Source organism: Trichosurus vulpecula, chromosome 7, assembly GCF_011100635.1.
Source record: "Trichosurus vulpecula isolate mTriVul1 chromosome 7, mTriVul1.pri, whole genome shotgun sequence".
Lineage (NCBI taxonomy): Eukaryota > Metazoa > Chordata > Mammalia > Diprotodontia > Phalangeridae > Trichosurus > Trichosurus vulpecula.
In genome coordinates this window covers 221,657,235-221,671,682 of record NC_050579.1, presented here as the reverse complement: position 1 = coordinate 221,671,682, position 14,448 = coordinate 221,657,235, and the positions used below count along the sequence as shown (strand labels likewise).

The following is a 14,448-nucleotide window of genomic DNA, read 5'->3' as shown; positions in this document are numbered from 1 at the left end:
CCCCTATTATGTGTTACAGGGTTACTCACTGGGTAGAGGAGATTCATATTCAGAAATCAAGGTGGTATAAAAACTAAAGATATCAATACATTTTTAAAATGTCTTCAACCTAAGGATATTAACCATATTATCCTTGCCTACTGGCAAACAGAGTGCTCTGCAAACCTTAAAGTACTATATAAAAGCCTTCCTTTATTTAGTGCTCACAACCTTCCTGGTAACTCCATTTTCCATCATCTGCATAGCTTGGCTTTGACTCCACAGAACAACATGCCCTTGTGCTGGGTATCTCCAGGTGATCCCTCCCTGCTCCCTTTGGTATGTTGTCTTCCTCCGTTAGACTGAAACTCCTTGTAGGCAGGGACTATCTTTTCTTATTTGTATTCCCAGTACTTAGCATAGTACCTGGCACATAATAGGTACTTAATAAATGTTTACTGAATTAAAAATGAATTGAATATAAATTCAAGCTACCACTACTTGAATTCCATAAATAGAAAGGATTGGAAAAAAAGGATCTAACATCTGAACGCAAAAAGACCCCTTAAAACATATTTAATTTTTCTCCCCTTTTAAATTCAGCACTGACGTATCTATACAAGCTATTCACAGAGAATAGTCCACATTGATTTCTGGTGTAATGTAGTCTTTAAAATCAGTTTTCCTAAATTTTATAATGATAAGTAATACCAAATTTAATTAATGCTTGACTTCTGTAAAATTAAAAGAGGGCAGCCATCTTACTTCTTTATACAAGAATCATCCAAGAGGTCAATCTTGTTCTGTACAAGTACTGTTGGGATATCGCCAACTTCAGTTACTACTTTCTCTCTCCAACTGGAAATTGCTTCAAAAGATTCCCTGTCTATAGTAGAAAACACAAGTACACAAGCTTGGGCTCCTACAAATACCAAAAACAGAAACTGTTGTTAAAACTACTGAAATCATCACGGAAAAGGAGATTTTATTTCACTTGTACTAAAGTTTGCTTATTAAAAATGTTTTAAGTGGGTTATACTTGTAAGAGAAAAGTTGAAAGGGTTGTTCTGCCCCCACTCCCCAATCTAACAAGCCCTGAACTCCATTTCAAGAGTTATATTATGGGAAAACATTCAAATGATCTAATTAGTCTAGATCATGTTTACCTGTACAAACTTAACTCACTCCTCCTCCACTTAAGAAAGAAAACAACTGGGCAGAAAACTGGGCGATCTACCTCTAGGGAAAAGAGGGTTTTACAACTGAAGCTACGCAAGAAGAGAGAAAAGCTCCGCTAGTGGAAGAAAAATATTTTTTCTAGAAACCAAGACATTTTCTTAGAATCATTCCAAGCTTCCTATTAGTAGCCAAAACTTTAATCTGACTATTTAACATGCTACAAGAAAAGGGGCTTCTGTTTCACTAGAGAAACATGAATAAAGCAAAGGGATGGAAAATAATAATAAGAGGAATTAGATTGTAGAAATGGAAGCTTCAGCAGTGAAACTATTACCTACTACAGTGGAAGGCTGAATGGTTGTCAAGGAAAGATGAGGAAATTATGCAAAGAAAAAGTATTCCTACAAAATTAGGAGAAATACATGTGACAAATAAGTATAAGTAGATATATACAATTATTTTTAATAGGCATTCATAATTTATTTTAAGATTAACCATGATTTAAATTCAATAAACCACTTGCTTGTTTATACATTAACAGCTACTAAAATTAAAATTCATATAAATAATGTGGAGAAAAAATTGTGTTAGTGTATCACTTCTTGGAATCATGAAGTCACAAGTGAGCCAGCTCATCCTCCTGTTTCCACAGAAGTATGCACATATTTCATGACTGTAGAAAGATAATATTTCAGCTAACATTAAAATCTCTAGGTAGGAAAAAAAATCTCTAGGTAGGCTTCTTCAATCTTCCTAAAAGTACAATATAGTTTAAAGAATACAAATGACTTGCAAGAATTCCAAACACTGTTAGATTTCCTAACATGTACTTTTAATTACCTAGAATGAAATGGAAAATTACTAAAGCTCAGCAAATAGTAAATATACCTTGAAAAACAAACAAAAAAATACTAACCCCTGACAAGCAATTAAATTCCTAAGAAGCTCAAGATGTATATTTAATAACTATGGGCAAAAACAAGGAATGGGGATAGAACAGGAAGAGCTGAAATTTTATGGATACCTCCCTCTACCAATGCAGGTCAGTGTTTTCTCTGTAACTTAGAAAGCTGGGGGAGGTAGAGCCAAGATGGCAGAGTAAAGGCAGGGACTCACCTGAGCTCTCCCAAAAACCCCTCCAAATACCTTTAAAAATGACTCTAAACAAATTCTAGAGCATCAGAACCCACAAAAAGACAGAATGTAACAAATTTCCAGCCTAAGACAACTTGAGAATTAGCAGGAAAGGTCTGTTGCACCAGGGTAAGAGAAGAGAGCAGTCCAGTGCAGGCTGCCCAGTGCAGACCAGGCCCCAGCAAACCTGGAGCAGGCCGTGAGGCAACTAAATCACTGGCAGCAGCTGTGGTTTCCAGACCTCTCAGCCCACAGATGCCAAAGACACAGAATAGACCTGCATCCCAGCAAACCAGGAGCATACCTTAGAAGCCACTCAATCAGCAGTGGTAGTGGCAGTGGCTGCTTCTGGAGCTCTCAGCCTACAGACGGTAAGGGGGTTAAACAACTGGCCAGAAGGAAATTATGGGGTCTTTTTGCTAGTACTGAGGCAGGACTCTCTTGTTTTGCCAATACTTGGATCCAGGTCACAGTCCTGGGCGGCAGTCCCAGGGAGAGAAGGAGCAACACCATAGCAGAACATGTGACAGCAGTGGAGCGGGGACTCTCCTCACAGTTTCAGGACGAAAAGAGTGCTTGTGGTCACTCAGAGACCAGAGCACGGGCCAGGAGAGTAGTAAACACACCTCTCCTTAGATCACACCACCTTGGAAGAACTGAAAACTTACAGGTGCCTAGAAGTATCTCTGAAAATAGCTGCACGAACCCTCTGAAGCTTGGGACACTGTACCCTCCACCCTGGAAGCAGAGCTCTACTTTAACAAGTTAGAAGTCAAATCATAGACTGGGAAACTGAGCAAATAGCAGAAAAAAAAAAAACCAAAAACTAAAACCTCTGACTACCGAAAGTTACTATGGTGACAAGGAAGATCAAAATACACCCAGAAGAAGACAACAAAGTCAAAGCTCCTACATCCAAAGCCTCCAAGAAAAATATGAATTGGTTCCAGGCCATGGAAGAGTTTAAAAAAGATTTCGAAAATCAAGTAAAATAGGTAGAGGAGAAATTGTGAAGAGAAATGAGAGTGATGCAAGAAAATAATGAAAAATGAATCAACAGATTGCTAAAGGAGACACACACAAAAAATACTGAAGAAAATAACACCTTAAAAAATAGACGAACCTAAATGGCAAAAGAAGTCCAAAAAGTCAATGAGGAGAACGAAAAAGGAGGTGCAAAAGCTCACTGAAGAAAATAATTCCTTAAAAATTAGCATGGAGAAAATGGAAGCTAATGACTTTATTCAAGAACAATAAAACAAAACCAAAAGAATGAAAAAAATAGAAGACTGTGAAATATCTCATTGGAACAACAACTCATCTGGAAAATAGGTCCAGAAGAGATAATTTAAAAATTATTGGACTATCTGAAAGCCATGATAAAAAAAATCCTAGACATCATCTTTCAAGAACTTAACAAGGAAAACTGTCTTGATATTCTAGAAATTGAAAGGATCTACTAATCACCTCCTGAAAGAGATCCCAAAATGAAAACTTCCAGGAATATTATAGCTGAATTCCAGAGTTCCCAGGTCAAAGAGAAAATACTGCAAGCAGCCAGAAAGAAACAATTCAAGTATCATGGAGCCATAACCAGGATAACACAAGATTTAGCAACTTCTATGTAAAAAGACCAGAGAGCTTGGAATATATTCCAGAGATCAAAGGAGCTAGAATTACAACCAAGAATCACCTACCCAGCAAGACTGAGTATAATCCTTCAGGGGTAAAAATGACATTCAACGAGACAGACAATTTTCAAGCATTCTTGATGAAAAGATCAGAGCTGAATAGAAAATGTGACTTTGAAATACAAGACTCAGGAGAAGCATAAAAGGTGAACAGGAAAGGGAAATCATAAGGGACTTTTAATAAGATTAAGTTTACATTCCTGCATGGGAAGATGATATTTGTAACTCATAAGACTTTTCTCATTATTAGAATAGTTAGAAAGAGTATATATAGACAGAGGGCACCAGTGTGAGTTGAATATGAAGAGATGATATCTTAAAAAATACAATTAAGGGGTGAACGAGGAATATATGGGGGGAAAAGAGAAAGGGAGAGGTAGAATAGGATAAATTATCTCACATAAAAGAGACAAGAAAAAGCTTTTCCCAGAGGAGGGAAAGATGAGGGGGAGAAGAGAACCTTCATCTCATCAGAACTGGCTCAAAGAGGGAATAACATGTACTCAATTGGGTATAGAAATCTATCTTACTTACCCTATAGGAAAAAAGGAGAGGAAGGGGATAGGAGAAAGTGGCAGGGGTGGGGAGGGGGTGATAGTAGGAGGGCAGACTGGGGGAGGGGGCAATCAGAAGCAAAACACTTTTGAGGAGGGACAGGGTGAAGGGAGAGAGAGAACAGAATAAATGGGGAAGGGAATAGGATGGAGAGAAATACAGTTAGCAACAGTAACTATGAAAAAAATTTTGAAGCAAGTTTCTCTGATAAAGGCCTCTTTTCTCAAATATATAGAGAACTGAGTCACATTTATAAAAACAAGAGCCATTCTACAACTGATAAATGATCAAATGATACAATCAGTTTTCAGATGAAGTGATCAAAGCTATATGAAAATCAAAGCCATATGAAAAAAATACTCTAACTCAGTATTGATTGGAGAAGTGCTAATTAAAACAATTCTGAGGTACTACTTCATACCTATTAGATTGGCTAATAGGACAGAAAAGGTAAATGACAAATAAATGTTGGAGGGGAGGTGGGAAAAATGAGACTTTAATGCACTATTGGTGGAATTGTGAACTGATTCAATCATTCTGTAGAGCAATTCGGAACTATGCCCAAAGGGCTACAAAACCATGCATACCCTTTGACCTAGCAATACCATTTGCTAGGTCTGCACCCCAAAAGAGATAAAACAAAAAAGATGTATATGTACAAAAATATTTATAGCAACTCTTTTCTGGGGGTAATGAATTAGAAGTTGAGGGGAAGCCTATCAGTTGGGGAATGGCTGAACAAGTTGTGGTATGTGATTATGATGGAACACTAAGGTACTATAAGAAATGATGAGCAGGATGCTCTCAGAATAAACCTGGAAAGACTTGCATGGGCTGATGCAAAGTGAAATGTACTGTGTACAAAGTAACAGCAATATTGTAAGATAATCAGCTGTGAATAACTCAGCTATTCTCAGCAATACAATGATCCAAGATAATGCTAAAGGATTTTTGATGAAAAAATGCATCCATCCCCAGAGAAATAACTGATGGTATCTGAACACAGATTGAAGCATACTTTTTTTTAACTTTATTTTTCTTGAGGTTTTTTTTCCTTGCCTATGTGTTCTTTTACAACATGACTATTATGTATACATTTTGCATGACTACACCTGTATAACCTATATCAAATTGCTTGCCTTCTCAAGATGAGGGGGCAGGGGAGAAGGAAGAATTTGGAACTCAATGTTTTAAAAAGGACTGTTAAAAATTGTTTTTATGTGTAACTGGGGGAAAATAACATAGTAATAAAAAATAAATTAAAAAAAAAAGTTGGTTCAGTTACTGAAAGGCTAAGTGCCTTGCTCTAGATTACATAGCTAGTCTATGTCAGAGGCAGGATTTTGCTAACTTAAAAGCAACATCTAAATGTTAGCTACTATTATGAACTGTATATAGTTTAAATTATTATGCAGTATCAAAAACCCTTCAAAAACCACACTAAACTCTAGAACACCACCATAACACAATCTCAAATTATATGGAATTTAATAATAACAAAAGATTCATCTTGTACCCCAACAAGGTGATTTGATTTCCAAAAGTATCAGAAAAAAATTTGATTCAGGAGTAAGATCTAGCCTCTGTCCTGATTTTGTTGAGTCCCAAAAATTATGTACTTACACATAATTTTTCTTTTCTCCATACTACTTATATGAAGTTTAATTATGGTAGCTGAAAGTATTGGCCTGAAAGTAAACAATTGAGTTTATAAAATTTAAATTCATGATTAACTTTAATAAAATGAATCATGAATGCCTACTGCAAATAACTAGCTGTAAAATCTTGGATAAGTCACTTAACTTCCATCTTCTTTTTCTCATCAGCATCATTTTGACTTTCATAATCACCAGGGTCCTTTGTAATTTAAGGTTCTATCATCCACCTAAAACAATTAATTTGCTATAACTTAGAAAAATATAAGATGAGGGAGAACAATGTACACCACCTTGTGAAAAGAAAATCATAGCAGACCAACAGCTTCTTTCTAGAATAAAGTAAAAATGAAAACAAGAGAGGTGATGCTCTAAAATGTTTTTTATATAATCCTTTTTCCCTTCCACATGAACTCATTGGAAAAATAATGGTAAATCTGATATCAATATTTTTATAAAAAACTAATTTCTTCATCAATGACAAGTAGATTATTTTTCTTAAAAACTGTTACGTGTTTTATTGATGTCTTTTGTTTTTATATCATATTCACTTCTGAGAAAAGATTATACCTGAAAAGACTGACTTCCACAAATGATATTCGATATCGGACCACAAGGTATAAATGGAAAAGGGATTATCTATAGTTGGTGGAATATCCCTGCAGATACTCCTGTTTACAGATGATAATGTATTGACTACATCAAGTCCCAGAACATTATAAAGCTTCCTAAGTAAGATTTATAACAACTTAAAAAAGAATTTAGTCTAATGATCCTCATAGAAAAAGGAAGCTAACAAAGAATAACCTTTTTTCAAGCTTTGATATAATGCTGGATATGAACAGCTTGTTTTTTCCATATTGTTTTGATATACAATGTAGATGAACACTAAGATGAGGGCAAAATTGAATAAGAAGATGATAGTTTAGACTGCATTTAGAAAATTATGCATCACTTTCAATGACACCAAGCTTTTCCATTAAACTGAAACCCATCTTTTAGTATACATATTCTTACAGAGATGCTTTTCGTTATTCAGTTGTGTCCCACTCTTCATGACCTCTTTTTGGGGGGTTTTCTGGGCAAAGATAATAGAGTGGTTTGCCATTCCTTCTCTAGCTCATTTTACAGATGAGGAAACTTAGGCAAACAGGGTTAAGTGACTTGCCCAGGGTCACATAATGAGAAGTGTCTGAGGCAGGACTTGAACTCATGAACATGAGTCTTTCTGATTCCAAGGCCAGTGCTCTATCCACTGTGCCTTCTAGCTGCCCTTACAGAGATGCTATATGGCTACAACTCCAAGGAACCAAAACTGAAGGTCAACGAAAACACAGTAAAGAAAAAAAGTAAGTGTATACAGACATACGTCAGCGAGAATTTGGTGATATCAGTACCTTTAACAGTTATTAATAAAGTCTACAATTTTTTTTTACAATTTTGATTTTATTTTCAGCTCCTATAGGAGATTATGGGAGAAGGAGCAGAAGAAGAGAATTAAGGCAAATCAAAATAGACTAGGGAGTAGAACCTGAAACAGTAGATTCAAGATGGAAAAGGAGAAGGCAGTTGGAAAGGCACAGTAAATAAGAAAAGGAAAATTAAGAGGATAAAACAAATTGATGAGAGTGGATTGGTGGGTGGGACAAATTGGTGAGAGATAACAGGCTGTAAGAGAGGTAGATGTGGATGTGAAATTGTTATCTAGACTAAGTAAAGGAAGGTGAGTGGGCCAGTCAAGTTGAGGGAGGTATTAATTAGCTATAAAAGTTTTAACCAGGTACTTAGGATTGAGGTGTAAACACCCACAAGTAGTTTAAAAAAAAAAAGGCTGAAAATCTCAATCATCATGGAGGAAAGGGAAAATTGTGCAATGCCTTGAATCAAATGCGCAATATTTGTAATTCTGCCACAGTCAAGTGACTGTTATTTGTATTCCAAGTGTAGGATGATCTTCCTGGAGAATATGCAGGGACTCAAAATGCCGCAACATACTTCAGGTTGTCAGAGAGAATGGAGGGTTTCTAAAGTAAAGAGAAATGAAGCTTTAATACAGCAAAGAAGGGAATCTGAGAATGAGCAGAGGAGACAGCATACAACAGAAAAGAAAGAAAAGGAGAGCTATATAATTAGAGCTTACAAAAAGATTTGAGATTGTACCTGAAGGGGAAGGAGCTAGATGCTCTGAGTAGGAAGCACCTGTTTGTCCTGCAATGAATGATTATTAAAGAAAGGACAGCTGGCAAACATTTAGAAAGAGAGATAGTGATTGTAAAGAGCCAGCACAATTTCACCAAGAATGGGCTATGCCAGTTTATACTAATCTTTTTTGACAAGACTGGTCAACCAGTAGATGAGAATGCAGTGAATATAGTTTGCCCAGATGTTAACCAAGCTCTTGCTAAGCACATCATACAATTATTAGTGGACAAAATGGAGAGATGTGGATTAGAGATAGATTCTGAGACGATTAGATGGCAGGACTCAAAAGGAAATTGTTAATGGTTAAAAGTAGGAGGTCTGTAAAGGAGCATCCTGAAATATCTATGCTTGGCCCTGTGCAGTTTAATGTACTCATACATGACTTGAATAAAGACATAGATAGCAAGCTCAGATAATTTTAAGATATCGTAAAGCTAACAAATTGATGATACTCAGGATCCAAAAGGATTTTGACAGACCACTGAATTGGGCTGAAGCCATAAGATGAAATTTAATAAGGTAGCGGACCTCCTTTTAAGACTGTAACATGGAAGCCCCTAGAAGACTCCAGCTCACACACATGCCAGCACAGATCTAAAAGGGCACCAACTTAACAAACACCAGATGAAAGAAGGGAAACAACATGAACTCCACCATTCAGTACAGGACTTCAAACGTAGATAATTAGAAGCTGGAAGGCACTTAGAGAAGGACAATAATGTGGGAATCAGAAGCCAGTGCAAGTTCTAGTAAAAAAGGGTCTGAAGCCAACTGGAGCTCTTAACAGGGACCTATAAAGAGAGGTCTGAAGCCACACCAACATGTAGGACTTTATCCCTCTACTCTCAGGGCAGCAGCAAGAGGCACAGCCAATTTAACAATAAGGTATACAATAGGGAGCCTTCCAAGAGGTCCAAGATCATCCCAATCTCTATCCTCAAATCAAGACTGGCAAGGCCAATGCAAGGGATAAAGTAAATTCCTGATTGTGTACTGTGCAAGAAGTAGACAGAGATTGGACTTGCATTGGGCTAATGGAAAAGAGAGCCAGAAGGCAGGTAATGAAGTAGAGGATGGAGCCAAGTAAAAGTGAAGACATCCAGAACAGCTATATCCAGACTTTGGAAGGTATAGAATAAACAGAACCTACTTGCCCCATCCAAGAGCATAAGAAGGGGGTGAAGTCGGTCTTTAGTTAAAAGTCCTAATCCAGAAACTGAGGCTGGATAGAAGAAGAAATAGAAAAAAAATAAGAGAAACTTCAAAAGGTAAATACATTTAATGATGAAGAAGCGCTTAGATTCTATTAGAGACAGAAAAGACTGGTATCCTTTTGGAATGGCTCTGTCTTCAGAGGCCACAGAGAAAGAAAGAAAAACACAGGATCTGAGGATTAGTTTTGTTTCTTCTTATTGGTTTTAAGAGAGAAAAGAAAAAGGAAAGAAAGAGAATACAGGAGGGAAGAAATGAAGAAAAGAGAATTTATATCTTATAACTGGGGTGCTCAAGAAAAGTATAAACATAAAGGAGCGGAAAACTAATGAACGTCCATTCTTATCTGAGCTAGGCAAAGGAGAATTTGGTGTAGAAAAACATGTGGTGAGTAGACAAGAAGTTTAAGAAAGAGAGTTACTAGAGGAAGAACAGTCACAAACTTCCAAACTTCAACTCTGGAGGGTGGATCATCATAAAAGAGAAATCAAGAGAACAGAAAAAGCATAAGAACCAATATATGAAGTCCAGGTGAGATGATGGGAACAAGAATAGAGGAATGGGATAAGTCTTTTACATCTTCTCTGCAAAGAGGAGGGTAAAGAAAGATTAAAAAGTGGAAGAGGATATGACGGAGTGAAAAACACAATTAACAATGTAACCATGAATGTGAATGGGATGAACTTACCTATAAAACAGATGAAAGTAGCAGGATGAATTAGAAAGAAGAATCCAACAACAAAGTGTTTATAAGAAACATACTTGAAATATTAAAAAATCAAATAGTTAAAATGAAGGACTTGGGCAGAATTGATTTTACCTGAGATGAATTCTAAAAAGCAAAGGTAGCAAGGCAATAGTAAAAAACAGACATGGGCTAAAAGACAGGAAACTACATTATGCTTACAGACACCACAAATAATGAAACAATACCAACACTTTATATGTACCAAATGGCATGGCATCTAAGTATCTGAAGAAAAAGCTAACTGAATTATAGGGGGGAAAGCTCTGCAAAACTATAGTTGGGGACCTCAATACACCCTTTTCAGAACTAGATAAATCTAACAAAAGGATAAACAACAAAAAAGTTAGGGACATACAGAGAATTTTATAAAAGTTAGATCAGATAGATCTCTGGTAAAAAGAGTATACATATTTCTCAGGTGTGCATGGTGTATCTACAAAAACTGACCACGCATTATAGCATAAAAATCTCATACATAAAAATGAAAAAAGGAGAAATATTAAAAATCCCCATTTATGATCATAATGTAATAAAAAGCACAGTCAATAAAGAGTACTTGAAAAAATTATACAAATTTAAATGGAGACTAAATAGCATCTTCAAGAATCTGCAGGTCAAAGAACAAATCAGAAACAACAGATAATTACATCATCAAAGAAAATTACAATGATGAGACAATCTACCAAAACATTCAGCATGCAGCCAAAACACTCCTTAGGGGAAAATATATATCTCTAAATACTTCATCAAAGAAAGAAAAAAATAGGTCATTAAATTGGGCACAGAGCTAAAAAAGATGGCAACAAATCAAAAAACCCAACCAAACACAAAAAGGGAAATTGTGCAATCAAAGTAGAGATACAATTAAAACAAACAAAAAAACCTCAACTGAACTGATAAATAAAACTAAGAGCTAAACAAACTAACAAAATATAAAACATTAGCTAAAACAATCAGAAAAGTAGAGAAAAATGAAACTGTCAGAATCAAAAATGAAGTAAAGGAGAATTCGGAACAAATAAAGATGAAATTATTCAAAATAATTTTGCCCAATTATAAACCAACAAAATTGATCACTGAGATGAAATGGATTGAGTATTTACAGAAATAAAGAATACCTCTACTATATAGGAACAAGAAATAGAGAAAGAAGCAATGGAGCAAGCCATAAAGAGGTGGTGGGCTCCCATTCCTTGGGGTCTTCAAGCAGAGACTGAATGAACATATCTGGTATGTTACAGAAAGGACTGCTTTTGTAGATGTTTTGGATTTGATGGCCATTGAGGTGCCTTCCAACTCTGAGATTCTTTAAGTCTGCACCACCAAGAAGTGGTAGCAGAGATGTAAGTCAAGAACTGTCTGCCCAGAAAACAAGGTGAGTCAGTCATATAGCTAGGACAAGACATAACAGATAAGACAATTTGATGGTACACTGGTACACAAACATTATTAAAAGACCAAGCAGTCTGCCTCTAACATGCTGGCAGGACATGAACAAGAGCTGTAAGGGATAAGAGAACAACTATGTGCTGAAATCTGAAAAGTTGATAGGAGTATCCAAACAGAGGAGATGAAATCACAGATAGACTGAAGAATTTACTTAGTGTTAATAGACTGCATTACACTATACTATGTGCTAAATAAATTTACTTAGTGCTATGTTATTACAAACACATTATAGTCACTGTTGAGTCATACTAATCCAAGAAAATAACATTTTAAAATTCTAACAATAAAAGGGTTATTTTTCCAGGAAATTATCATTCACCTCAGCCTCATTTAGAGACCTGAAGGTTTTATTACTAGCTCCTGACTCTATTTTGAAGCTCTAATCTTGTAGTTATTGCTCCTTCCACCCTCTTTTATCTTCCTCTTCTCAGAATTTATTATTTATAGTCTATATTATATAATTTAATACTTAGTTATATTCTCTCTCCTTTTTTTTGCAGTTATTTCAAGAATACTAGGCTTATCTTCTCAAGTAGAAAGGGAATATCTTATACTTTTATTGTATTTTCCACAATGCCTTGGATAATATTGAATAAACAGTAGACCCTCACTAAGTATTTAATGGTAAGACAGTTCTGAAACTTCCTGCCCTCAGAAGATTCACTTTGACAACTAGACTAGGTCTTATAAAGGATCCCATATTTTCAAGGCAGAGGAGAAAGATAGATGGTATCCTTATAATTAGCTATTACTTTTACTAAGTAAGAACCAATATCTTAGGAAAAGACAAATAAATTTTGTCCTGATTTCTTGAATAAAAATTCACAGATTTTCTAAGATTTACAAAATTTAGATAAAATTACTTCAGGATGTTCATATGATTTTTACTATAAAATGAGGCACTATTAGTCACCTACTTAGGTATGAAGAATATTAGGAACTTGGGTTTCTAAAGTATTTTGAAATTATAACTATTTCTTAAGAGAAAATATTAGGCAACAAAACTGAATTTTCTTATTTATCCTTAAGAACAGGACAAAACAAGAACAAAACCAAAATTTACCTCGGTAGTAAGCCTTTGTTATTGCATCAAACTCTTCTTGACCTGCTGTATCCCATAACATTAGCCTGACATCTTCATCATTAACTCTGAAATAAAAGACATGCTATTTCAAATTTTAAGTGGAAAAATCCAATGACATTTAATATTTTGATTTTTTTAAAACTGAAGTTCTTTAAACATTACTTGTTTTTACTATCGGCCAACTTAGAAAGTAAAATTAGACTTGTCAAGGTTAAACAAGTTTTAGAGCACTTTTAATACTATGTGTTAACAAATATGTATTTTTTGCTTCCAATTAATCCTTTGTTACATAAAAAGGAATGAGTAAAGGGAGAAAATACATAGTAAATAAATAAATAAACTACCTTTTTAGATAGGCTTTGGCAGTGTTGCTTTAACATTAAGTCTCTCATTAAGAATCCCTTTCTTGCCTTTATTTTTTTCTCTTCCCTTGCCTTGAACACTCACCTTCTTCACCACTCCCATCCCTCCCAAAGCTTGTCCTTCTCCTCCAAGCTTATTTATATGGGTTCATGGTACTGCTACCTTACCCATTAACCAAGCATGAAATTCCAGAATTCTTTCTTTTTAGGGAGGAAGGCAGGGCAATTGGGGTTAAGTGACTTGCCCAAGGTCACACAGCTAGTAACTGTGTCAAGCGTCTGAGGCTAGATTTGAACTCAGGTCCTCCTGAATTCAGGGCCGGTGCTCTACTCACTGCACTACCTAGCTGCTCCTCTAGAATTCTTTTTAAAAAATTACTGATATCTTTTGTTTTTGCTTCATTGAACTTTCCCCCTTATCTGACCTCCTCTCTCCCTCCTAGAGAGCCATAGCAAAGAATTTTTCCTTTTCCTCAGAGTCCTCTTTAATTCTTTTCTCACTTCCTACAGAGTTAATTGCCATGTCTTCCCACCTGTACGAGCACAACCTCTTTCAAATCCTTCCTCTCTTTTCTACTTCACACTGCTACCACCTTTATTGAAGTTCTCATTTCAGTTTGCCTAAACCACCGTTAATAGCCTCTTAATTATTGCTCTGCATCTAGTTTCTAACCCTCCCCAATACATCTACCACACATTTCTCTTCTCACTCTGCTGCTTCACTGCCTACAGGATTAAAATACAAACTCCATGGTCTGGAATATAAGGCTCCCCCCACACTCTGGTTCTGACTTAGCTTTCTATCCTATTTAATATTCTGCACATTCTACCTTCCCAGAAAACTGAACTACTAGTTATTCTCTGATTTCACAATGAATTCTTTTGTATCAACAGACCTGAAAACACTCCTTCCACATCTCTACTCAAATATTTTTCTTACTTTAAGGCCCAATTAATGTGCTGTCCTGCTCCATGAAGGTTTCTCTGATCTCCCCAGCTAGAAGTAACTTTTCCCTTCTTGAACTTCTTATAGAACTTTGTTTAGATCTCTCCTGTATACTTATCACACCATTCCGTGAAGACAAATTATTATAATACATATTTTGTCACACTATTTGATTATATGCTCCCTGAAGACTTAAACTATTTCTTGTTATACCTATTGCCTACTATGGTTCCTTATACATAGCAGGTATTT

At 35.8% G+C, this 14,448-nt stretch overlaps 1 protein-coding gene across 4 annotated transcripts in view; it reads right to left on the bottom strand.

Moving 5' to 3' along the window:
* The window catches only part of RAB23 (RAB23, member RAS oncogene family), a 37,126-nt gene that overhangs the window by 10,820 nt on the left and 11,858 nt on the right, over nucleotides 1-14,448 (bottom strand). For 3 of the 4 annotated variants that reach the window (XM_036766133.1, XM_036766134.1, XM_036766131.1), the window contains 2 exons: nucleotides 12,868-12,953; nucleotides 745-901 (listed from right to left, as the gene is read on the bottom strand). In XM_036766133.1, coding sequence (XP_036622028.1) covers nucleotides 745-901; nucleotides 12,868-12,953 — 243 coding nt within the window. The remainder of the gene's footprint in view (nucleotides 1-744; nucleotides 902-12,867; nucleotides 12,954-14,448) is intronic. The other variant, XM_036766132.1, reaches the window with a different exon arrangement.